General features: G+C 39.4%; 1 protein-coding gene across 1 annotated transcript; it reads right to left on the bottom strand.

Moving 5' to 3' along the window:
- Positions 1-1,823: 1,823 nt before the first annotated feature.
- LOC128884526 (uncharacterized) lies at positions 1,824-3,877 on the bottom strand. Its single transcript, XM_054137953.1, has 3 exons — positions 3,607-3,877; positions 3,107-3,408; positions 1,824-2,825 (listed from the first exon to the last, which is right to left on the bottom strand). Exons 1-3 carry the CDS (start codon positions 3,875-3,877, stop codon positions 1,824-1,826), a joined length of 1,575 nt encoding a protein of 524 aa, XP_053993928.1.
- Positions 3,878-25,820: the final 21,943 nt, after the last annotated feature.

Genomic DNA, 25,820 nt, shown 5'->3' with positions numbered 1-25,820 from the left:
ATATAATTGCATAAATAATTACATTTATTGTGCGTCTTTTGCTAAGATACAACTGTGATAGTTTTCAATATTGATCTAGAATAATTCCTTTTTTATGACTTAATCATCTATTTGTACATCGTTATATTTGTATTAAATTGAAATGGTTAAAATGGTACTACACGAAGAAATTATGACACATTGATAAAAATGGTATACAATGTTACTCATTGCTAGTCTCTCAGATATGTTATCATTTCTTTGATCCCCATACACACTAGAAGTCTCACTTTAAGTATTCTTTATATGAATATTTTTACATAAATAGCTTTAATACAAAGGTAATACACATCTCACACATTTAATTATATAATATTAAGCCAAATTTTCTATTCATATATGTAATTGAAATATAAGTCACCTTTTCTTCCTTTTCCCCTAGCTAATTTGAAGCAAAGATTAAATTCTGCCAACCACAGTCTAGCACAGTCTACCACAGAAAGCAGGGAATCTCGTATTTTCTTGAAAGAGGTAATTGCTCCAAGAACATCTTCCGAATTTCTATTTTAGAAGACAACGAAGTCTCCACGACGTATAATGGTAAAGAGATCTCGAGGGCAGCTTCATCGCGCAGAATATGTCGCGGTAATTGAACAAAATTTATGACTACATCACGGCATTGTTGGGAGCAGACCAATGCCACCTTCCCATTCAGAACTTGTTTTCCCGTGGAAATTATGCGGAGCTAGTTTCTGAGGGTAACTTCCAATTTACGTCGTCATAGATGGAATCGAATTCCGATTAATTTCGCTGCTGGTCAGCCAGAATATGCGTCGCGAAGGCCTGTCATGCAGAAATTGTGACACGAGCGACTAGTCTATCCGACGGGCCGTTCCGTGGACGATTTAATCGGAAAGAAACGGGACTACCGATGGCTCATGGCGTTGATTGGCTGAAACACATTTATTCTCTTGCTCGTGGTTGCTCTCTGGCCTATCCCTTTGCGTCTGCTTCTCGTTCTATCTTGCATGCACACTACTGAAACTCCATTAACCCACAAAAATAGATCGCGGCCGGACGAGAGATAACCATGGCCATTCGATAGGCTATCGCGCGATAGGACAAAGATATCTTGCTGAAAATACCCGATTCTAATAAATATTAACGGATATTCCGGCGAATTGGAGAGGAAAACTTTTATCGACGGGTTCAGAGTTGAATCGGTGGGTTACGTGACGTAACTTACGTCACCTTGGAGACGTAAAATAGTCATAGGTTTTTAGAATTGTGTTTTGTTGTAGACAAATTATTTAAACGCAACGTCGTTCCAAACAGTATTGTTCTATAATTACTTGAAGGCTAATATTAATAATATTTAATCGCCTAATGAAGCGCCTCTTTCGAGATGATCAACCTGTAGTACCCCCACTTCCCGCCGATATCGCCACAAATTTCAAAGCTAAAAATCAAAAAAGGGGCGGGCATCGCCTCCCATGTCTGTACGCCCGTCAAGCCTTATTATTTCAAAGCTACGCCGCGCCGTAACAATTATATGGGTGTCAATGACGAAAGATTGACTTAGGGATTTATAGGGTGGGGTTGATCATCTCGAAAGAGGCGCTTCATACAATTATGATAGAACTTCACTTACGTAAATTCGTTTAATCATATAATTGTATTACGCGCCTCTTTCTCGAGATCAACCTGTAGATGTTCAACTACTTGTTACGGCGATAAAACGGAAGTAAAGTAAAAAAGAGCCTTTATAAACAGTACTTTACTCAGAACTATTTTACATGTAAAGAATAGAACATTTTTCCCTACTCCAAACACGACTATCTTTTTTAATCATTTAATATCGTGTTAGCAAAAGAATCAGTAGGATTCAATAACGGTAAATCATAAAATTTGGCAAAAGTTTGTGAGTTGACAGTCCAATCCCCCGTTCGTCTTAAAGTATCTAAATCAAGTCCCTTTCTCTTCGCAGCCGAAGTCGACGCGTGTCTCGTGGAATAAGCGGTGAAAATATCTGTGTCTAACCCGCTTTTACCCAGAACTTCCTTGATCCAACGGCTAAGTGATTGAGCTCCAACAGCCCCAAACGGTTTTTTAAATGACACGAACAGCGAACTTACTAACCCTCGAATACTCACGGTCCTCGTATAACACTCCATAGCCGAAGCAACACAAACTATGACGTTTGCTGAATAAAAAGGGAACACCAATACGGGTTGATTCCTGTTTTTGCTCGATATTTTTATATGTGCAGGAATATTTATTTCTATTGCATTACTTTCACGCTGAATATTTTCTAATTTTATTAGCGAAAAGGTTTGCATTCGATGGCCCGTAGTAAGAGCGAGTAAGATGATAAGTTTTAACGACAAGTCTCTCAAGTTCATTTTCTCATTTGGCAGCAACGTAACTAAATAATCTAAGACCATCTTCGGATCCCAAGTTGAACTATACTTAGGCCTCGACGCCCTCAATCTACTCATCGCCTTGAAAAACCTTTTTAACCTAAAATCCTGAGCTAGCTCTGGCCCTACGAGCAACGAAATAGCGGATCTATAGGAATTCAATGTGCCCTGAGAACCTCCCTTTTCAAATGCTTCTGTCAGAAAAGTTAAAACATCTGGAACAGAATTTGAGTACGGGCTGATTTTTCTCGTTTGGCAAAAAGACCACGATTTCCTCAAAGCGGAATCATATTGTTTCCATGATGAGTCGCTGAGCGATGCCAACAATATTTTCATTGAATCTTTTGGAACCTCCTTCATCTCGAAGCTCATCCGGACAAGACTCCTGCAATCAGGGTAAGGTTCTTCCAAAATTTTGACGCATTCCTGTTGAAGCAAACAATTATACTCGAATTAGGTCTAAACTTTAACGGTTCTGAGATTAACAGGGACTGAAAAATAGGGAACCACGGTTGAGAAGGCCACTCAGGTACCACAACAATACCCTTTGATCTCTCATTTTTAATTTTTTGCAAGACTCGCAGAATGATCGAGAATGGTGGAAAGGTGTAAAAGAAAAAGGGTTTGCAAAAGAGCGTAAACGCATCCACAGCAAATGCGTCCGGGTCCCTATGCCAGGATACATAAATCGCACATTTGGCATTTACTCGGCTCGCAAATAGATCGATGTCTGGTCTACCATACAATGCGCTTAATTTCTCGAAGGCTCCACGCGACAGCTTGAACTCGGTGTTAGACTCTAATTTTCGCGATTCTGTATCAGCTTCGTAATTCATTTCGGGTGGAATGTACGACGCAAAAATCCACAAATTTCTCTGCTCGCACCATTTCCATAAGTTTTTAGACAATCTATTCAATTTTTCGAACTGAACGCCGCCCATTCTGTTTATGTAGGAAATCGCGGTCGTATTATCAACTCGGAGCAAAATCTGTTTATCGTATAAATGATCTGCAAAAGATTTCAAACCAAAGAATGCTGAAGACAACTCCAAAAAATTTATACGTCGAGCTTTTTCTTGCGATGACCAGTGACCGTGCGTTTTCTCGTTTGTACTTTTGCAGAAAGCTCCCTAGCCTGAGAGAAAGGCGTCTGTAAATAATTCTAGATGGAACAACGAATCTCTAATTGGCTTAGGAGACACCGAACCAGTCGCCCTCCACCACTCAAGTTCATCCATAACATCTCGAGTGATAGCTATAAGACCCTCATAATCATCATTATTCTCACGAAGTGCGAGATATTTAGCCCTCTTGTATGCCTTGGTATAAACCATACCGTACTTTACCGCTGGACAGTACGAAACTAAAGTGCCCACAAGTTTAGCGAAATCTCTAATCTTATATTCTTGATTTACTCTGAACTTTCTGATTTCGCTTCTGAGCCGAAGTTTCTTTTCCGTCGGTAATTCAACTGTCATCTTAACGGAATCATAGACAAAACCGAGAAATCGACAAGTTTTCTTCGTTGTCATCTGACTTTTCTTTTTATTAATGACAAAACCTAAAGATTCGAGAAACAAACTAGATTTCGTTACATTAATTGAACATTGCTCAAATGAGTCTCGTATTAAAAGAATGTCATCAATGTAAATGACCGAAATTAAACCCGACTGGCGTAAGTAAGCTACTACGAGTTTTAACATTTTAGTAAACACGCAAGGCACAGTTGACAAGCCAAACGGCAAACACGTGAACTCGTAATACTGCTTATCGAAAATAAATCTCAAATACTTCCTATGAGATACGTGAATCGGAATTGTATAATAGGCGTCCTTAAGATCGAGAGTTGCCAAGAAAGAATCAGGACTTAATAACTTTGAGGCCGTTCAACCATCTTCGAGTTTAAAATGAGTGGTTTCAACGAACTGATTCAGAGCCTTCAAGTTTAGAACAAACCTACTGGATCCATCCGGTTTAGGGACTAGAAAATAACTTGAGACAAATTGACCCTCGCTCGACTGACACGGCTGAACTGCACCTTTAACTATTAACTCGTCAATTAATTGACTGATTATTGACCTTTCATTAATTGTGAAATTCCGAACACTCGAAGGCACGGTCTGTTTTATTTTTTGTGCAAAAAGGGATCTTATAACCCATCAACCAAGACAAAACTTTTTCGTCAGAGGTTATATTTTACCATTTATCTTTGAAGAGACCGAGTCTACCGGCTATAAAGCTTACAGCAACCTCTAACGTTTCTTCAAGTGATCCCGATCTCGGTTCCGATCGCGATCGTGTCTCTTGTAGCGAGGTTTCTGAACAAACTGCGACTGCTTCTTTTGTAACAAGTGATACCTCGGCTTCTGCCCGCCCGACGCCGCTGGATAATTCCTGGCCTGAGGTTGACGGGGCGGGAATTTCAAGTTTTTTGTTTGTTTCAAAGGTTGCGATCTTTGAGCGACCTTGAGCTCCCTGCAGGAACTTTCCAACGTTTTTGCATTCTTCAATACCTCTTCCAAATTGCTTCTAAACAAAAATTCTCCGCAGCCAGACGCGTTGACGGCGTCTCGAAGAGATGCGTTGATATTGGCTAATATCAGGCTTCGACGAACAAAAAACTCATCGTGTTGCAGATCCACCAATAATTGGATCAGGTCCAACAAGAATTTAACGAAAGCCAGCATTTCAGGATTCTCCTTCCCCTTCACAACAATAAACATTGCCTGCATTGCAAGCACCAAGGAAGCAGTAATCTTTTCCTGTTTCTTCCGAATGCGGTCATCCCTCTTCGTAACTAACTCCTGGACAACAGATTTGAACTCAGGATTTAGTTTAGGAGGATCAATGGACATACAGTTACTAGGAGGTGGATATTTCTTCAAAACCTCTACTTTAATTTCCTCCGACAGACCCTTCTTAATAACATCTTCGCAGCGTACCACCAGATCTTTAAGAACTGGGGGACCGAAGACTCTTTCTTCGCAAATACGCTTGCCAAAAATGTCTAAAATATCAGCACTTAACGCAGCTTCTGTGTTCAATACCGCTGGCTCACCAGAATCTACCAGTGGCACATCATTGACAGGGATTTTCCGTAGATTTGTCAACTGACTCGTGGAATCCAGCAAAACCCGATGCATCTGACCTGCATGGCTGTCATCTGCCGGGTTGTCCTCTTGTTCACTCCTATATGGAGGAATTGAAGAAACACACCGATCTAAATTAAAAGATCTCGCTCTGGAATATCTGGAACGATCTGGAAATCCAGACCGACAATAATAGGTTAGTCCTGAACATTGTCTCATATTTCTCGTATTCAAAATATGAGTAACTTTCTAACAATCTTACATCCGCTCGACGACGACTCGTCGGTAACCGCGTCACTCGATCTATGCCTACGACGATGGCTCTTCCTCTTCTTTTTCCTCCTCAGCTTTCTATTTTCCTTTTCCAACTTCTCGAGACGTCTCTCGAGATCCTTACTTTGGTTTTCCACATCGGAATAATCTCCTCTATGCCTTTTGCGAAACATTTACACAGAAGAGAGGAGAAATTCTCTCATTAACAACGTGACTAATCGGCACAAAGCGAAAGAATGAGGCTTGACGGGTGTGCAGACATGAGAGGCGATGCTCGCCCCTCTTTTGATTTTTAACTTTGAAGTTTGTAGCAATATCGGCGGGAAGTGGGGGTACTAGAGGTTGAACTCGAGAAAGAGGCGCGTAATACAATTATACTTCTCTTCGACAAAGAAGAATCGTTAATGGAAAGCAAATTTTTAATTGATGTTTCAACTATGTGTACATATTTAAGTTATTTGAAGTGACTGAAACCATTCTGTGAACCATACGTGTATGAAATATGTGTATAAGGTTAGGTATGTATAAGGAAGGTAGGTAAATAATTAATTATGACAGAAAAAAACAAATATTGAATTTATGTTTGAAATGTTTGGATTGGTAGTGTGTGAATATATATATATATATATTGTAAACACAAACATACTTTTATACATACAATATCTTATGGAATGCACAATATATGATATTGAACAAATAAAGGACCAAAAGTTGTTTTCATTTGTATTCATTTAGTCATAATAAAATCTAGAATTTCTTCAATTCGATCAGGTTGTGATGATCTTTCACTAGTTTACCTCATTCGATTTTATCGCTTGTTGCCCACTCGTGAGTCGAAATTTGTATTTAGATAAGATCCTAGAGTCGGGACAACGACAGGTCGAGGGGAGTATGACGCGGCGCCACGGGAATTCGAATTCATTAAAATTAAAACATCGTTAGCGTCAGGGAGGGCCGTTAATGCCGAGGTCGATGATGTTTTCCCATGCAGCAGGAACGCGTCCCGCGATCGTTAATTAAAAATAATGATACGCAGCGCTTCGACGGCTCGGGAACGGTAACAATGTGGCCTGAAGATGCGCCCACTCTCTGCGAAATTATTTTGCGTGAAGGGAAAAGACAGGACTCGCGGGTTGGACGTCACAGATCCCACGTGGCAGGGTGAGATAGGCAGTATCCGTTCGCCACGTGAGGACAAACCGTGGCCAGGAGTTGCGAGGAGCGGGGGTGGGAATCGAATTGAACGGAGGGCGCAATTTTGCTCATTAAAACTCCGGTAATTAACGGGGCGAGAACTACGATCTGGCACCCCACATGCCCGTTCGTCTGTTTTTAAAGCAACGGGGGTCGCCGCTGAAAACGGTCAAGGAATAAGGCACGGTGCGAGTGAAAAGTTAAGGAAAGGGGCGAAAAAGCGAAACCAGGGCTTCCATCGATGAATTAGACATCGAAAACATCGACTTCTGTAGCATTCAATGGAGTGTCAATGCGTTGTTCGATCTTTCCTCGCGATGTATTCTGCTACTCTTGTGATTTGTATGTAGGATATTATGAAGCTGTGGGAGCGAGAGATTGTTATATAGAACTCCTACAAAGTTCTAAATATTTTTTTTATCATAAAAATTATAATTTGTGTTGCCCATATTTTGTTTGTAATTTGTAGGGTGTTTTGAAGTTGTGAAAGTGACAGATAGTTAAATAGAACTCTTACAGTATTCTAAATATCTAGGGCTCTAAATCGTTTTTTATCATAAGAATTATAATCTTTTGTTGTAGTTCTTTTTCTTGTGATTTGTAAGGTGTTTTGAAGTTGTGAAAGTGAGACGTTGTTATATAGAGCTCATATTACATTTTTAGATGCCTATATTTGAAAACTTGTAATCTTCTGCTTTAGTAAGTAGTTTAGATGACAGAGGTAAGTAATTTCTTTGAAGATTTGTGAACAAACAGCAAAAAATTGTCGTTTTATTAACTAAAAATAACTACTAGGGTACGTGGTCCCATTCGAGGATACAATTACCTTTAATTTCAAACGAATACATATAAACCCGAAATGAAATTCAGATTAATTACACGAGAACGGAATAATATGTTCGATTAAAAATTACTTCAATTAACTTAATAATCTGTTTTTAAATATTCAGCTTTCTAGCTTGAATGTCAGCACTGCGTTTTTTATTTTGTGTATGTTCTGTAATTGGCATTTCGAGAACTTAGAATAGTGATTCTTAGCCTTTTAAGGTCCTAGCTGATTATAGTAGAATTTTACTCTTTTTTGGTTTACAGCACAATTTAAAAAAATATCTCGTATACATTTGTATTAGGGATAATCATGAAAGTAATGAGAATATTTATGTTGATTGCCAGATCCAAAATAAATATTCTAAGAGATATGAACTGCCATATTGTATGTTCTCAAAATTTACTTCATTATTTTTACTTGACATACATTAACGATCAAAACTTAGTTTTCAACCGATTAGAATTAAACTCCGTGAGGAGTAGTTTTGTAGTGTCCTCTGGGCGTGTGTAAAGTTACATGGGCGAGGGTTGATGCGAAGGGGTTAATTCACCCCCTTAAAGGGGGCCGTGTCGAAAAACATCACTTTTGAAGGTGTCAGGAGTAATGGAAAAGGTTAAAAAAATTCAAAAAACCTTTAGGGCGACTCTGTTTGATGCCCTCTACAAAATGCACCCCTTGAAATCGCTCTCGGACAAACCCACCCCTCACAACACCCCACCCCCTCTAAAATCCACAATTTTTGGACGACGATCTCGATTTTGGACTCAATGCATTCTCTGGACTGTTCTGATCCAGAAAATGCCATCACCCATACCGTGCACCCCCTTAGGCGCCCTTTGGGGGGGTGGAACAGCTACAAATTTTCAACCCCCTTCGTAAGAAAACACTTCCACGCATCGGAGGGCGATGAAATTCACTATGTTTGTTCTCGATACGTTAAAGATGAATGCCGAAGAGGTCGCGTTTCGAAAACTGCCCCCGGAGCTGAAGGGAGAGGGGGGGCAGAGGTAAGGGTGGTCCACCCCCAAGTGTAAGGGTTGGAACGTTGTTTCGTTGCATGGATCACATGTCCTACAGTCCAGGGCATCGGGGTGACACAGTTTTGACGTCTTTTTCCCGCGTGAATGGCAATAAAATACGAAAATGTCGTTTTTTGGGAAAACCCACCTCCAAATTCAGGCCCATCTGCAGGGTGAACGAGTAACCCCACGACAACGCCGTTCGTGGATTCGGACTCGCGAACCTGTACGTGGTCAGACCACACCGGACCCCAATTTAGCGTGGGCTGACCTCGTACGCGTGCAGGCCCTCGCTTCACTTCTGAACGCCGGCTCCGTCCGGCCCACTTATTACTCTTTCAAATCTGTTCCGATTTGACAACGAAAGCGTGATTAAAAAAATCTGATTTTTTGGGAATCTGTTAATAAAGCATTCGCGCGTCCGAATCCACGAACGGCGTTGACGTGGGGTTACTCGTTCACCCTGCAGATGGGTGGCAAGAAAACGACATTTTCGTATTTTATTGCCATTCACGCGGGAAAAAGACGTCAAAACTGTGTCACCCCGATGCCCTGGACTGTAGGACATGTGATCCATGCAACGAAACAACGTTCCAACCCTTACACTTGGGGGTGGACCACCCTCACCTCTGCCCCCCCCCCCCTCTCCCTTCAGCTCCGGGGGCAGTTTTCGAAACGGGACCTTTTCGGCATTCATCCTTAACGTATCGAGAACAAACATAGTGAATTTCATCGCCCTCCGATGCGTGGAAGTGTTTTTTTACGAAGGGGGTTGAAAATTTGCAGCTGTTCCACCCCCCCAAAGGGCGCCTATGGGGAGCACGGTATGGGTGATGGCATTTTCAGAATCAGGAGAGTCAAAATCGGTTGAAAACTTCCATGTTTTTGAACCGTTTAAATGTTTGTCCGCTAAGTTTTGATCGTTAGTGTAGATTTTGTAATTAGAATTTTAAAAATTCACAACATTTAACACTCTATTCTTTTATTAGTTTAATTGAATGATTTTACATCATTCATTATCTATTGTAAGCACTACATTTTATAAATTTGCTCAATTTGTTTTATTCTGCCGTACATTATACTATCTTATATATTTGTGAGTAATAACAATCATCTTGCACACCGAAGAAGAATTTAAAGTTCGAAAAGATTTGTGTTAAATGTACTATGTTCGATACTATAGTTCAATTGTGTATATGCTGTGTTAACGCTATCAACATATCTTATTCGAAAAAAATTAACTGCTGTTTTGGATTTGTGAAATTTAAAAAGCAACCAGGGCTTATGAATCGAGAACGCTTGCTATTATCGCTCGTCAAGAGGAATATACACATCGACTATAAAGATAATTAAGGAATGCATCCCTCCTAGTTCGTGCTTTAGTACCTCCTCTCGTTTTTCTATCTTCAAAAAACAAATAAAATCACGACAAACGCGGCATTCAATTGACCAGTATTTAATTAACGTTATCGTTGCATCAGATCGATTTCTGTTTGATTATTTATTGAACGGATAACGCGCTTATTAAATTTCGATCCCAATAGTGAAGCACTGTAACGCGCATAGGCATGCGCTCGCGTGGAACACATTTATCCGTAATAACGTCATTTGGCAATAAGTTACTTATTAAAAACTTTGAACGGCATATTCAGCGTAATCCCATTAAACGGTCATTAACATCGCGCGCAATTGGCAGCGCGGGCAAAATGTCGCCGATTATTCGAACGGCGAAATTCAATTGGATTCGAGGGGATTTCGGCCTAAAATAAAATGAAACGATGCTAAACTAAGTGCAATTAAATGATCATACGAATTGGTGCTTGGTGTAAACAAATTATTTAAACACAACGTCGAACCAAGCATTATTGTTCTGTAATTATTCACGAGCGTTTCGACGAAATAATGCACACGATTCTCTGCGATAATGGAGGAATTTTCATGTAAAAGCTAACTTTTTTAATGATATTTCGACTATATGTATTTGAGATATTGTATGTAACAAAAAACCATTTATTTAGGTAATAAAACATCAAATGTATGTATCAAGTTACAGAATCGATAGAAGATATATGTTTCGAAAAATAATTAATTACAACAGAAAACAAGACAACTATTTATTGTGGTCGGAAACGAATAGGAGGGAATTGTCGAATAATTATATTCTTGTGTATAATCCTTTTAGCTCTGAAAATGATTTACAAGTGGATCATAAAAAAAATTTATTTTTGCAATTGGGAGTTATTCGATAGACATTGGGATTACATATATCGATTACATATGTAACAAGAATAATCTGATTAAAACAAAAGTAACTAAATACATATTATAATAAATTTACAGACTTCGCGCACACGCAAGAGGTGGAGAGATTTAAAATCTAACTAACTAATACCAGCTACGGCTCGTTGATGGTGTCCCTGCTAATCTAAATCTAATTTCACTTATCACTTTACACTACACTTTTGCACCTTACACTTTCCACTTTTCCATTTTTCACTTTTCTACTCTTCCACTTTACACTTTACGCTTTTACACTGTACACTTTTGCTCTTTACACTTTTTATATCTAAAGATCTTATTACAATTTCGCAGCCATTAGCTCTCGATATTATTCGCGACGAAGGATTGTTCGTCACGAATAATACCGATTACCAGGTCTCACCACGTGGAGGTTGCTGCGACTGGAGACGCGGAGATAGATAGAAGGAATCAAAGTTCCTTCGATCTCTCTCTACATAGAGTATACATACAGGCACTGGCCCGCAAAAAAATAGGGACATTTTTTCAAACCGTTGTAATTATGGGAGTTTTCAACCGGTTGAAATGAAACTGCGTGAGGAGTACTTTTGAAGTGTCCCCTAGACGTGTGTAAAGTTGCATTGGCGAAGGTTGATGAGAAGGGCTTAATTCACCCCTTCGTAAGGGAGCACTTCCACACATCAGAGGGCGATGAAATTCACCATGTTTGTTCTCGATATGTTAAGGATGAATGCCGAAAAGGTCCCGTTTCGAAAACTGCCCCCGAACTGAAGGGAGGGGGAGGGCAGAGGTAGGGGTGGTCCACCCCCAAGTGTAAGGGTTGGAACGTTGTCACGCTTCGTGGATTACATGTCCTACAGTCCAGGACATCGGGCTGACACAGTTTTGATGCCTTTTTCCTGCGTGAATGGCAATAAAATACGAAAATGTCGTTTTTTTGGGAAAACCCACCCCCAACTTCAGGTCCATCTGCAGGGTGAACGAGTAACCCCATGTCAACGCCGTTCATGGATTAGGATGCGCAAATGCTTTATTAACAGATCCCCAAAAAATCAGATTTTTTTAATTACGCTTTCGTTGTCAAATCGGAACAGATTTGAAAGAGTAATAAGTGGGCCGGACGGAGCCGGCGTTCAGAAGTGGAGCGAGGGCCTGCAGCCGTACGTGGTCAGCCCACGTTAAATTGGAGTCCGGTCTGGTCTGACCACCAGATGCATACTCTACATAGAGTCGACGAGCTTAATAATAAGTACGAAACATGTCAATTCGAAGGCTCGTTGGATCCATCCACAAAAGAATTTACGAAACATTAATACCACAGCATAATCATATTCCCCATCATTGTTTAAATAGTAAGGATTGTTAGTAATTAATTTAACTATTGTCAGATATTAATATTCAGTTGGTCTAATCAAGAGATATTAAAATATTAACAAACTTCTCACGATTAATGTCTCTAATAAATACTTATTCTGAACCGTAATTGAACCGGACATATTTATTTTGTTACTATCCACCCATTTAATCGCCGTACAGCATTTTTCGTCATATAACGGGACATGAATTTCGGTTGTTCGAAAATAAACAGATTTTCAATCTTAAAAATCTGATTAGATATATTTCCTTTTCCGTAAATAATCGTTTATTTCCTAAAAGAATAATGCATATAAACACAGAAATAAACTATAATCAAAGAAATAATTACAGAAGAATTCTTCGAAAATGATTACGATTTTTAATTACCGAAGCGAACTGTTGCTATTAACTGTTGAATCAAAACAATAACTAATAATAAAAAAACACAGCAATGGTTAGGTTTAAGTTATGTTAAAATAAATGCAATTAAATTCCGCGTGGTAATTTTCTCCCGATGAATTCGCAAGAAATTACCGTAATCTTTTGGGATTTGGAGCGCAGCCCGGATTCAATGGTGATGCACGTACATTAAACATTTCAAGACGTTCCTTTGCGTGCAATTGTTACGGTACGTATGATGTTTGTTCGACAACCTGCTAATTACTGTCGATTATGAAGGCGTAGCTTTCCATCGGCTCCCAACAGCGAAACCGATTAATGCGGAGGTCTAATTAAAAGAGAGGGCGAACCGATGATGAAGCAATAATTAACACGGTGATGAAGCAATAAACCCCCATCGAGCGAGCCCTCCAATCTCAAAGTTGCAGGCTTTTCCGTGCCTGGTCCCACCCATTCCACTACGGTTTGCCTTATAATTTGACGGACCAGAAGGGCTACGCATCGTAAGAAACGATTCGCCGTCAAGAGCAGACACTCACCCTGTACACGATTATTAATCGTTCGGAGCTCCTTGTGTAACATTCGATTCACCATTTTTCAAAGGATGCACACGAACGCAACTTCGTGACGTACCTGATAAGGTCTACAAGCATTCGATATAATCTTTAGCGAATTGGTGCAAGTATCAAGATATGTTAGGTCATCCTCCTCCATTGACGAGGTAGAAGAGAATTCAGGATAGCGAATAATTGCCACATTGAAAGAGAATACAAAATTTAGGGTATTATTCTTCGCTCTTAATTGTAGTATGAAAAGAAAGAGAATTATAAGAAGTATGAGCACAATATTCTTGCTTTTTTATTGATATTTGTATTTTTATACGTTTTTCTTGTTTTAACCAAATAAACCAAACGAAGATTATCATATAAAATATGTGTTTATAATAAATCATAAATTTTGTAAACTTGTGAACTTGTAACTTATAATGTTGGATCAAAACGATTCCAAACGTTTAAATCTCGCGTGGCTGGGTTGGCAGTTCACAAACATTTTAGACAAATATGCGTCTGGAAAAATTAATACCGCCTATCACGATGCACGCATAAACAATTCACACCTCATATTCATACATGTTTTAATTTCAAATATATTTATTTCACTAGGATTTTGATCACAAGGTCTTTTCTCCTCGCGGTTTACCTCCAAATAACGTTGTTTTTATTTTTTAACATCTTCAAGGCCCGAATCACGGGACTCGGGCAAACAAGTTGTGTTGCAAAATTCTTATCTAACAAAACCTTGAAATAACAAATACAAGATGAACAACTCTCGACTCGTTATTTGTTTGGTAACAGACGCAATCAAAATTATAGAGTATGATGCCTGTACGCTGTTTCTGATAATTGTTTATCAATTGCATAGAATTTTGTTTATCTCTAGTTACAAGAAACCCATCAAAGCAAAGAAAGCCGACTCCAAAAAGTAATCAACAATTCTGTACTCTGCGAAAGACTGAGTTCCTTCAAACCTTACTATATAAGTAGTTCCTTTACTGGTCCGGATTAAGTTCTTTTTAGTCTGCACGTTTACTGCTCGATACGTTCGAGATCAACCCTTTATTACTGGCCGTACGACTGAACGAAAAGAGAAGAGTCGCGGATGCGAAGTCTATTAATCGGTAGACGGGCTTTCCTTTAATTAGCGATCGGGAGCTTGGACGATACTCGTTGCGTCTTTCCGTCCTCGATTTCTTCGAGCAGGTTAGAATTGTGAACGGAACAGGAAAGGTGGGCAAGAACGCCATGGAATAACGATCCGTGTTATCTACTAGCCGAGCGACGTGAAATTAAAACCGTTTCAACCGTGTCCGGAGCGAAACCATCAATTTCGTGGTTCGCAATTAACGTGCAACTAGCGGGAAACGCGTTCGTGGTACGAATAAGTAAGGAGGTCGACGCTGGATCGCCGTGGCTAGTTACCGGTTTAGCCGTTCCGTGGTCCTGGCTCGTCCAAGAGGAGTGTTTAATACGGTTTTTTAGCGCATCCACGGATAGGTTATTACCGCGCCATTCGCCAATATCGAGTACGTGACGAGTTTCTCGCGTCGTATATTCAAATCGACCCGCTTCTTCGGCAACGAGTTCGTTTATTGCTTTCTGCGAGATCATCTCGAATCCTACTTCCTAGTTATTCTTTTTGCACGTGTCAGATTCTGACACAGTAGTAAACAGTGCGCTATATTCTTCAAACTTATTCGATTAGCAAGATGAAGTTTGAAACTAACTAAAAATTTGACATTTATTGACTTTTAAAGAAATCCCTTATAATGTACAGTGCAGGACAAAATGGTAGTCTACACAACGTTTTTATTTATATGTAAATATATATATTGTGCACTGTATACATTGCATATGTGCAAAATATATTTATATAACAAATATGTCGGTTATTAATATTTTGTACTTCTCTCTTTCTTGTACAAAACCTCAGCTAAATTTTTTAATATTGATTTCAAATCGTACCATTTTTCAAAGACGATTAATTCTCTTCGACTACTCGAAATTTCTATCCGTTTTTCTAAACATTTCTAGACAAATGAGTTCAAATATTTGCAATGATATTTAAGTCACAATACAGAATATTCGTTTAATGATTAAAATCCATATTGATATTATAAAATTACTATACAGGGTGTTTCCTACTTTTCCGGCAAAATTGTAGGAGGACCTATTCAGGTCACATTCAATATTTGCTTATAATATCGTAAAAAAGCGTTTATAAACAAACTTCATATAACATTTTTTTCTTCTTTTCACTTGTAGATTATGCTCCTACAATGTTGCCGGAAAATTAGGAAACACCCTGTATAAGCAAATTGTATTTAATTGAAGTGAGATATAATTTAGTGACCCTATTATTAGGAATTCTGAAAGCTGAAATGCACCCAAAAGTGATCATTTGATTTCATCGATGACAATAAATGTTTTTACAAGCATGCTGAATTTTCCAAACCATTGTTAATTTGTTGTTATTGAATACCCTGGACTTGTCAAAAGCTCGTGATCTCAAAATTCCCTAAAGTAAAGACTTTCACTAGAGAAATCGAATATCATCGGAACAAGTACGATGTTATTTTACTTCTTTGGTGGGCTAGTAGAATGATACCATGTTTGGTCAGACAATATTCTACAATTCTACGTTATTTGTGTAACATATGTATAACGTACTTGTATAGTAACTTGTTGTACCTGGTAGTTGATAACAAAATCTATAATATAATAGTTCGTTAATTAAACAAAATTGAACAAACTTATCTTATAATCCATCGATAGCCCCTATCACTAATGTAAACAAATCAACCATCTCGTAATTCACAGCTTATCTTATGATTGCCCATTCCTTGCGAAATTTCGATCCCTTTCATCCCAAGAGAAGTCTTGTCTCGTAAACTCTGGAGATCATAGTGTGCAAGGGATGCTACCCTTTCTCGACACGCCTTCCGGTGGAGCGTTTTCATTACATCTGGAGAATACAACGCGAAAGATATCGGGATAGCGTTTCGTTGCCTTGCACGGCTGAATCTTGCGGACTATCCTCCTGTTCTCTCAATTATTTGTATTAGCTTAGCTAACCGGCTGTTTCTTTTCTATTTTCAGGTAAGTGGTTCGCCCGTTTGGCTCTCAACCCCATCCTAAGGCGGTCGTCTGCGGAGCTGCGTGCTATCACGATACCCAACCGTCTCCTTCATCCCATCGTTTCACCCTTCGTCCTTTTTCGAGCGTCTACGTTCCCCTCTCGACGTCTTCCTTCGCCCTTCCTGCCAGTGGTCTCTCACTCTCGGCCCGCCGTTTCCCTGCAGTCCCCTCGAAAGTCTGGCCATAGTCGACCGGTAAGTTTACCTTTCAATTAATCGACCGCCATACTAAGGCCTGGCTAACTGCCAACTATCCGGCCATTATCCACTAGAAGAGTGAGTAATTGGGATTGGAACTCGGTAGGCCTTGCACTGGATACACACACAGCCGCGAGTTACGCAGGAAGCCATCACGCGTACACGCGATATTCCTACCTACGCGCAATGGTCGGAAATACCAGTGTTCTTATCTACCAGTGTATTTATACTTCAACTGGCGACGTAGCGTTAAATGATTTTACATATCCAAGGTATTGTTGAAGGGATGGTAATGATACACGTGTTTAATTGATAGATCACTGGTAGGAGAAATTCCGTTTATTTTTTCGTGACTGTCTCCAAGGGTGACTCGCACCAGACTGACTCGTCAAGTCCCGGCAAATCGTGGCGTGCCCCCTCAGGGTGCCCGTGGCCCGTTGTCTTGCGGGGGTGCCATTTGGCGGGGGTAGCGTTTGCTGAAGAAGGTGACAACGCAGCTGAATTTTCCAGGGTCCTAGGTCCGTGGCGCGACCAGCCGATGGTCGCCTGACCTCTCGTCGAAGACCCTTGAAGAAACTCAGGGTTTATGACACTAGCGCTTAACTATCGAGGCCGTTGGCAAACCCTAGCTACGTACATGCTTTACAAAAACTCTATTCGTTATAACGGCTCTCTCAAAAATATGTAGTTCCGCTATGGTTCGTGTCATTAACCGTGCTAGCCGTTTGCACGTTCGAAGTCTTTTCAAACATTTACAGCTAGCCGCTACACTGTTATCAAACGGGAAGAATAAAACCCTAACAATGTGAATCGAGACATTAGTGCTATCTTATATCTATCTACAGAAAGCATTTTTAGTAGACGTGACAATTTACCTCGCAGGTACAACCAAAATGTTATTATTCACCAAAAGTATTTGTGCTTTGAATGGTGATGCGAGGTCAAACGGTTTTACATACCTAAGGTATAGTTTGTATTCGAGAAGAATAAACCCACAAGCGTGTGTACCGAGGCACTGATCTCGGTCTCTGATCTAAATATAAAGAACGTTGTCCATCGGTAGGCGTATCAACTGTCTCACAGACACGTAATTAAACAATACCCAACTGCGAGCACTCACTGGTCTTCTATAAGTACACTCTGTGCATCTTTTAACAGGTTTTGGACTAGGTGGACCACTATATTTCCAACCTTGCGAAAGCTCGTTAACCCTTGCTCAACCTGTCTTCCCGAGAGTTCGTTTTTTCGCACCGGAGATGGAACACTGGCAACAATACCGCGAGTGTAACGAAGTTAACGGTGTTAACGAGGTTAATGAGGATAGCATAACGTTACGCGATTAAAGCACCGTGCCGGCCAGTTTTTAGCCCAAGTTCGTTAAAGGCGCCTGGAACGTTATCAAGTTCCTCGACGACGCGGTGTCCTGAAAATTTCACCCCTCCGTCGACTCCTGGCAAAAGTATTAATTATTTCGCCGCTTAATATTTAACGGCGAGAGTTCCGCGGTCGGAGCACACCGCAAAAAAAGAGATAGCCAGGGTTTTAATCTCGAGGATATTTCGAAAACTTGCCCGCGTCGAAGCTTCGTTAGGATTTATCTCACGTCTCGGCCTGCCGATTAGGATGCGTTGCGCAGTGAAATGTGGATGATTTTAATGAGACCGAGTCCCACACTTCCAGCGGTAGTTCCAGTAAGTTGTGATATATAGGATACCTAGTTCCTGGGATGAATTAAAAATGAATTTCATTGGTCTGTATTTTGATCTTTGCAGAACTTTAACCGAAAACATAGTGCTGTATATTTTGTGACAGCAAAGATTTAGTTCAGATAGAATTTTCCATTTTGATGTGAAGAGGACAATATTCGAAAATGACTATTATGACCAGAGTCGGCGCAAGGCAGGTTCAGCGCGTTCGCTGAAACCCGACCCCGCGTTGTGAGAGGCCTCGCGGTCTATGAAAATTACCTGAAGGGTCCCGCAATGCTCGAACTCACTCGCTAAACCGTTACGCGATATACATATAGAAGAATACTGGTGTATTAGGTGAAGTATGGTTTTTTTTTAGTTGTGTCTCTGGACGAGGTTGTATGAGTATTGACTGGTGTGTCAATAAAGTAAGGAAGACGAGTAGTTTCGCACCCTCGCTGGCAACTACCTACTGACTCGTCGCGATCGAAGGTAATTGCTGTTGCTCGAGGATGGTAATAAACCAATCCTTAAACTACGTTTTGCGTCTGTTACCTGCCGAATGGTTCGCGTCGCGACATTACCCAATTAAAAGGCACCGATTTTGATTAACTTTTTAAGAATGATGATACCATTAACAGATGCAAGACATTTTTTTAGTAGCGATGATTCAGTTTAAAGGAGTGACAAAAACCATCGAAGTATTATTATTTAACATTCATCTTATAAAAAATATATAATATGTAACAGCATTTGTAAATATATGTAAATTTAAATGTAGGATTTGAATGTGAATTCAGGCCCCGCAAAAGGTCACGTCGGCCAATTATGACACTCGTCGGAAAATGTCTATTTTCGAACATTATTATATTTATAAAGACTAATAACAAGTCAAGGATGTAACCCTTCCCTTCTTAAAAGTCATATCGATATCGTATATGATTCCAGCCAAAAAAATTGTTGGAAGATAAGGCAAAGGTTATTTTTCTTCTTTATTTTCTTTTTTTAATGTTGTAGTATTCTACATATATGTAGTAGAAGAAACAGAAAGTACTCTTAGTCATACTGTAAAAGAAAATTTTATAAAGGAACAGTACTAGTAACAAGTACTACCAGACATCTCACATGTTACAACATAATACATTTACTTGTTGTCAAAACATTAAACATACAAGAAAAGTATAATTCTCTGCTTTCAATTAACTTACGGTCAACTTGTGAGTTTTCAATTAGAAAAACAAATAGTATAACAGATGAAATCACCAACGCAATTGTATTTATTCCTACAGATGAATGACAAAATATCCCCGCCATGTACCTCCCCTTCCATTCGTTTCAATCCGTCGTGGTAAAACGTAGGATGCATTTGTATGAAGTGCCAACACCACGCAGGATCCGCTGTCATTACAGCGCTATCGTTGAAAATGACAATTTCATTAGTAATCAAGCCGCGACGGCATTGTTCAAATACAAATAATTATTGGTTCTGTTCGCCGCCCTCGGACCGGAGTACCTATTTCCTCTCTCTTTCCCTGTCGCTCTCTTTTGCCTCTTCGCACACGCATCGGAGTCTCTCTTTGTTCGCCAGTCGTTCGTTTGACCCAGTCCATCGGCATTGGATCGTTAAAAGGCCTGGGGCTAGACTATTAACTAACTCCCGTTTAATTATACCTAATCATGTTTCTCCCGAGTCGATGATACGTGCGCCAAAACACTCGCGTTACGGAAATATTATCGACGTTCTAAGTAGATTGATAAATAAACAGCCAGATTAATGGACACAATATTCGCATAGATTATTCAGTCATTTTAAATGAGAACTTCTGGGAAGAGTCGTGGAGCTTAATATGAAGTCATTTAATACCAATTGAGTTTGTGACTTCTAACATAGGCAAATGAAGATAGTAAATCGGATTACGATTAGCTTGCATTAGGTATAGTAATTATCATTTTAGATTGAGTAAGTTTTCAACTTTCTAAGGTTTCAGCTTTCACTGAGTATATTAAGGAAATGATGAAGTCAAATCTAGAGTCAAAGTCGTTTTAATAAAGTTTGTTTAGATAATATGATTATAGCCTTATAACTAAATTAGTCTTTCCCAAAGTAGAAAGATGTGAAAGAAAATTTTCAACGTAGAAAATTCTCTCTATTAGTATTAGGTTGTTGTATATGATATAGCCGATTTCATATACCTTTGATATTTTTTATTATTTGATAATTGAAATTGTCAGATGGCATTTGAAGCGTGACACTGGTAAAATTCGAATAAGTATTTTTTTAATGTAAATGTTAATTAGGATACGACACAGTGGTAGCTGGCCGTATTACTAATAGTACAGCTTTTGAGAAATGTAGCATACACCAGTGTGCCCTGAGTGTGTGAACTGAGCAAATTCAGCAAGTGCGATATATTGCTAAGCATTGCATCTTAACTTTCAAATTACTATAACTACTAAACAAATCCAATGAAACAATTGAAATATATAGACATTTACAATCAAAAGCCTAAACGCACTTATTATATGATAGTCAACATGTATTGATGGAGAATTCAACCTAAATGTAAGAGAATATTCTTTTGTATCATTGTACCCCTCTATAATGTCGCACGTCTCTAAAGTCACATATCTATTTGCTGCATTGTTGAAGTCTAATGTAATATCGTTATTAATTATGACTAGACTGCGGATCTTTATGCATTTATAGGAAATTTGAATGTGCAAGAAACTACAAAATGCAAGCAATATGCAAGAATATAAAAAATATTGAAAGTAAAGTTCATGTTATAATATTTCCAGAATAAAATTAATTTCTATTTAAGTTCAATTTTTGTAGGCACGTTCACGAAGATTTTAGTTTGCATAAAGATCCGCAGTCCACTTATGACATTAATAACACGAACAACAAAGAACCAGTTTGCAACACTGTTACTTACTGTTTTCTCAACAAGCTACTTGGAAAGGAGTGTAGTATAATTTTCGTCAGAAGTCAAACATATTTAGTGTTTTAATGGCTTAAACCCATCGTTTATCTGGAGCAGAAATGTTCTCCCTTTTCAGAGGGGCATCTTCAAAAAGTTTGGAAACTGCTGCAGCAATTTATATCACTAAATCTTTAAGCTGTAATATTAAACTTTACTATATTAACTTCCTTGCGCCAGGAACTCGCAGGAAATTCCATTTTCCGCTTAAAATAAAATTGAGCGATAATTAGGACCGTGGTCAATTACGATCGTAATTACCTACTAGTTAGCACACTTCGTTCCCCCGTGCTACCGCTGTGGTTAGTAACCATATAATCGATATCCAGAAAACCAATAAACACGAGTCGTGGGATTCGTTACGGAAGTGTATGCAGGTAGAAAATGGCAGAAGGGTAAAAACATTTAAAACATTTTTCCCTCTCATCGCTAATTCGTGTTTCAAAGAATAACGAAACGCGGAGATGCAGCTGATGAAAAGGTACTCGCGGAATAAAAGCTCCGAGAAGAATGAATCATTAATGTCCCTTTGATTTCTTCAACGTCTATTGCTGAAACTTTCGCAATCACCTTTCCTCCTCTTATTTCACTCTCTTTTCGCTCGAAGGGTCTCTTTACACGTTCTCGATTCGCCCTCAGCGGAGACGTTCGTCGTTTAGTCACGCAAACAAAGCAAGAGACCAGCACGGGAATGAAACAGCCGAAACAAAATCAACCCTATGGACGGAAGGTCGAGGCTGGAGGAGTCTGGCGGCTCTTCGTTATTATCATAATCTTATTCAGGAGCGAAAATCAGTCGCGTGTCCCGCGAACCCACCCAGAGTACAGACACAATGGGGATCGCTCTTCCATTGTGCGCCAACCCCCCTTGGTTCTTTCGCGTTCTTTTCAGCTCCTGGCCTGTCCGCCCATTATTCGTAACCAGGCACCGTCAAATTATTTTATCTAGCGCCTTCGCCGACACCGATAAACGCTCAACGATCGATCCCTTTGGTCGCGGTCGACCGAGCACTTGTGTATCGCATTGTCCTCCGGGTATCAAAACTATCTCTTCAATGAAAGTCCCGACGTCGGGTGTAAATTCAGCCTCTTTGGGTAGCTTTTCACACGGCTTTTTTTCCCCGAACGAGTAATCTCCTTTCAGCCATTTTCCATGGAGATCACGATCGCTATCTCCTTCTGACTGTCGATACCTTTCCGCAACTCGTGTTAAGGCTTGTCTTAACCCTTTGTGGCACAAGCATTTGAATCAGTTTTGTGATTAAATTTTTTATGCATGTGAAAGTGAACGAATGAATGAAAGCAGTCGAACACATTTATTTACATTTCTAAGTTTATGACAATTGTAGTGTAATAACGTAAAGTTTGAGGCGTTTACATTTTTGGCATTTAGAACAAAATAAAAACAGTGGTTAGCAAAAAAAGTCTACGAAAACTTTTGTTCTATTCTCTTGTCCTATATAAAGTGTTTTTTAACCATATATTTACATCTGCACCACGAATCAACACAATTCGAAAATATTGAAATACTGTTTCAAGTTATTTTTTTCAAATATATCACGAATGATGATAGCAGACCACCATGGTCCCATTCAAGCAGTTCTCGTCTAGATATTATTCACTCCCCGTGATAGATAGTTTCCGTCACAGTCTTGATAGTTTGTCTGCACATAGTCATCAGTCTGTCTTGAATATACATAGTCTAGAATAAAAAGTTATAGAAAGGTGAACAATAGTACTTCTATATAGATTTTAGAGTAGTGGAATTTTATGAGGTGCAGGGCACTGGAAAAGAAGAGATTCAAGATAGCGAAAAGCGTATCCAGTTGGCAAGGTAAACATAATATTCTGTCGATAATATGGCGCACTCGGTAGGTAAAATTTGCAAATGCGGAATACCCGATCGATAAGCTGAGTCGCTCTGCTTGTAATGTAGAACACTCGGATGATAAATTCTGCGACCAAGTTTAGTTCTGATCAAGACTATGCGATAGGTAAACAAAGGATTATTCCTCCAAGGGGCGGACAGAGTACTACCCTTTCGTTTTAGGCTCATCGAACAGTTTTAACGTCACCGTCTAAGTTAATCTCTCCAAATGTATACAGTAATATAACTATTATATTTTCAGTAACATGTTCCTCGAAGAAGTTATTATTCCCTACACCACGTGTAAATATTTTCCACTACCCTATACATAAATGTAACCGGACAGATAGGACACTCATCAAGCTCATATAAAGAACTTCGCCGATTAACACTGTACAATAACGAGCAGGGACCTGTTTAATGGCGTTGATGAGACCTCATGGAAGCGAGGTAATGCAGTAAACGAATTCAACGGATCCCCAGACGTATTTCACGACGAAAATGCAAATATGATCGGAACGGACGCAAGTTAAAGAGGCTGAAGAAGAATGCGACGTCACTCGAGGTTCCACGTCAGTTCCTCTTGTATCCGCGTTTCTCTTCGATCCTCTTCCTCTCGTATACTCACTGTCGCTCTGTCTCGTTTCGGTCTTCCCTTTCTTCGGGATGCATCCTCCGGCTCTTTCGTTCGTCCTCGTGGATCCTGCTTTAGCAGCCTGCCCGATGCATTTACCGCCACTTGATTTCAACCTGATTCACCTTTCCTCCCTCGGGGTCGTCCGGATATTTGCTTGGTTCGTTCGCTCAAGTTTCCCTTCTGATCACATGCAGAAGTTCTACTTTCTGGGCGATGTAACGGGTGATTTAAGGGAGTGGACTCCCGTGCCTTGTATGCCATCGTACGCACTCACACAGCTCCACATCACTGTATACGTACACGGAACTGCAAGGGCTTGCATATTGTCCTATTTTTGTCTCGACAATGCAAATTTGAGACCTCTCAATAGTCGTTTCCGCTAGATAAATGTTCAAACTTGTGCGCAAGCTCCTATAGATAATCTACTTTTGCTTTTTTGTGTCATAATTAACAATATTCAGCAGCGTATGTTTCAGCAGCGTTAGTTCAGACAACGCGGCAGCACTGTTGCGCCATCATATTGCTTCTTTTGATCGCGAAATACTGCTGAATATTATTAATTATGACACAAAAAAAGCAAAAGTATACTACCTATAGGAGCTTGCGTATAAATTTGAACATTTATCTAGCCGAAACGACTATTGGGAGGTCTCAAATTTGCGTTGTCGAGACAAAAATAGGACAATCGCAAGCCCTTGCAGTTCCGTGTACGTATACAGTGATGTGGAGCTGTGTGAGTGCGTACGAGGGCATACAAGGCACGGTAGTTCACTCCCTTAAGACATGTTTTCTTCGGAGTCTATTACATTGAAATTACCTGTTGGTTGGTTGCTGTTCTTCGCTAGTGGTATCGTTAAGAGAGAGAATTTTTTATGGATTTTATAACTTTCCAAGTTGACTGCTCTCAATGGAATGAGTATTACCATTTTGGTTAATTTGCTTTCCATTTTTCTTTTTATTCTCAATTCTAGTAATTTTTTATTTTTCCTTTTAGCATTTGGTGTTCAACCTGTTGGTTACTTTTTATGATTCTTGATAAAGTTTAATTTGTTTTGAGAAATTTCAAACCTAGTGTTTTATAGAAATGTGATTTATCACTTTGTAGTAATTTTGTAGTAGACTTTGTAGTAACTCGTGTTCATTTTCATAAGAGGTCGTCGACGTAACTGTCAAGCATTGACGTGTCCTATTGGGGGACGTTTTCTGTACAGGTGCTCTTGTAGCACTACTCTCCATAAGTCCATACATCAAATACATATCTGTCAGTTCTATATTTGAATAACTCGTCGTCATCACTTCAAACGCTGTTACAAATTTTCCAATACGCGGAGCGCTTGTCAAGAAAACGAATTCAGACAATTCTATTGAATGGATATTCTCATTTTTTTTTATAAACGACTACTAGAAGATATGGAACTCGAAACTTTCCGTATCTCAAATTCAATAATATTAAAACGTTAGAGCTTTTTTGACATGAATTAATTTGTAGTATCTAGTTATGATTCTGACTGCCATTTCTGTACTTGTTTTCTTAATACATCAAAGAAGAATACACTTTTTGATTTGATATATACTTTCGTTAAGCAGCCTATATACTAAGACTTTCTAGGTGAGAAAATAACGTCAGAAAATAACGTTTAAATACAGAAGTAATTGTAGATTGCTATCATTCACATACTATTAAGTCTTCTTTGAAGTGCATCAAATGAGAAAGTAATCGGAGAAGTGGTTCCGAGAATAACTAACACCTGTACACACGATTCCAAACATCACCAACGAACAATGGAGAGAAACTAGAATTCTTGCCAGTATTACCAGTATTACTTATCTCGCTGTTTTCAAGTGCTGAAACCCTCTCCGAAATGAATTTCACATGTTATGCCGTACTCTGTATTTCATGGCAACCCCGCGTTTTATCAAGAGTGGTAATACGACGGA

Source organism: Hylaeus volcanicus, chromosome 1 (genome assembly GCF_026283585.1).
Source record: "Hylaeus volcanicus isolate JK05 chromosome 1, UHH_iyHylVolc1.0_haploid, whole genome shotgun sequence".
In the NCBI taxonomy this organism is placed as follows: Eukaryota; Metazoa; Arthropoda; class Insecta; order Hymenoptera; family Colletidae; genus Hylaeus; species Hylaeus volcanicus.
This window is presented reverse-complemented; position numbering and strand designations above follow the sequence as displayed.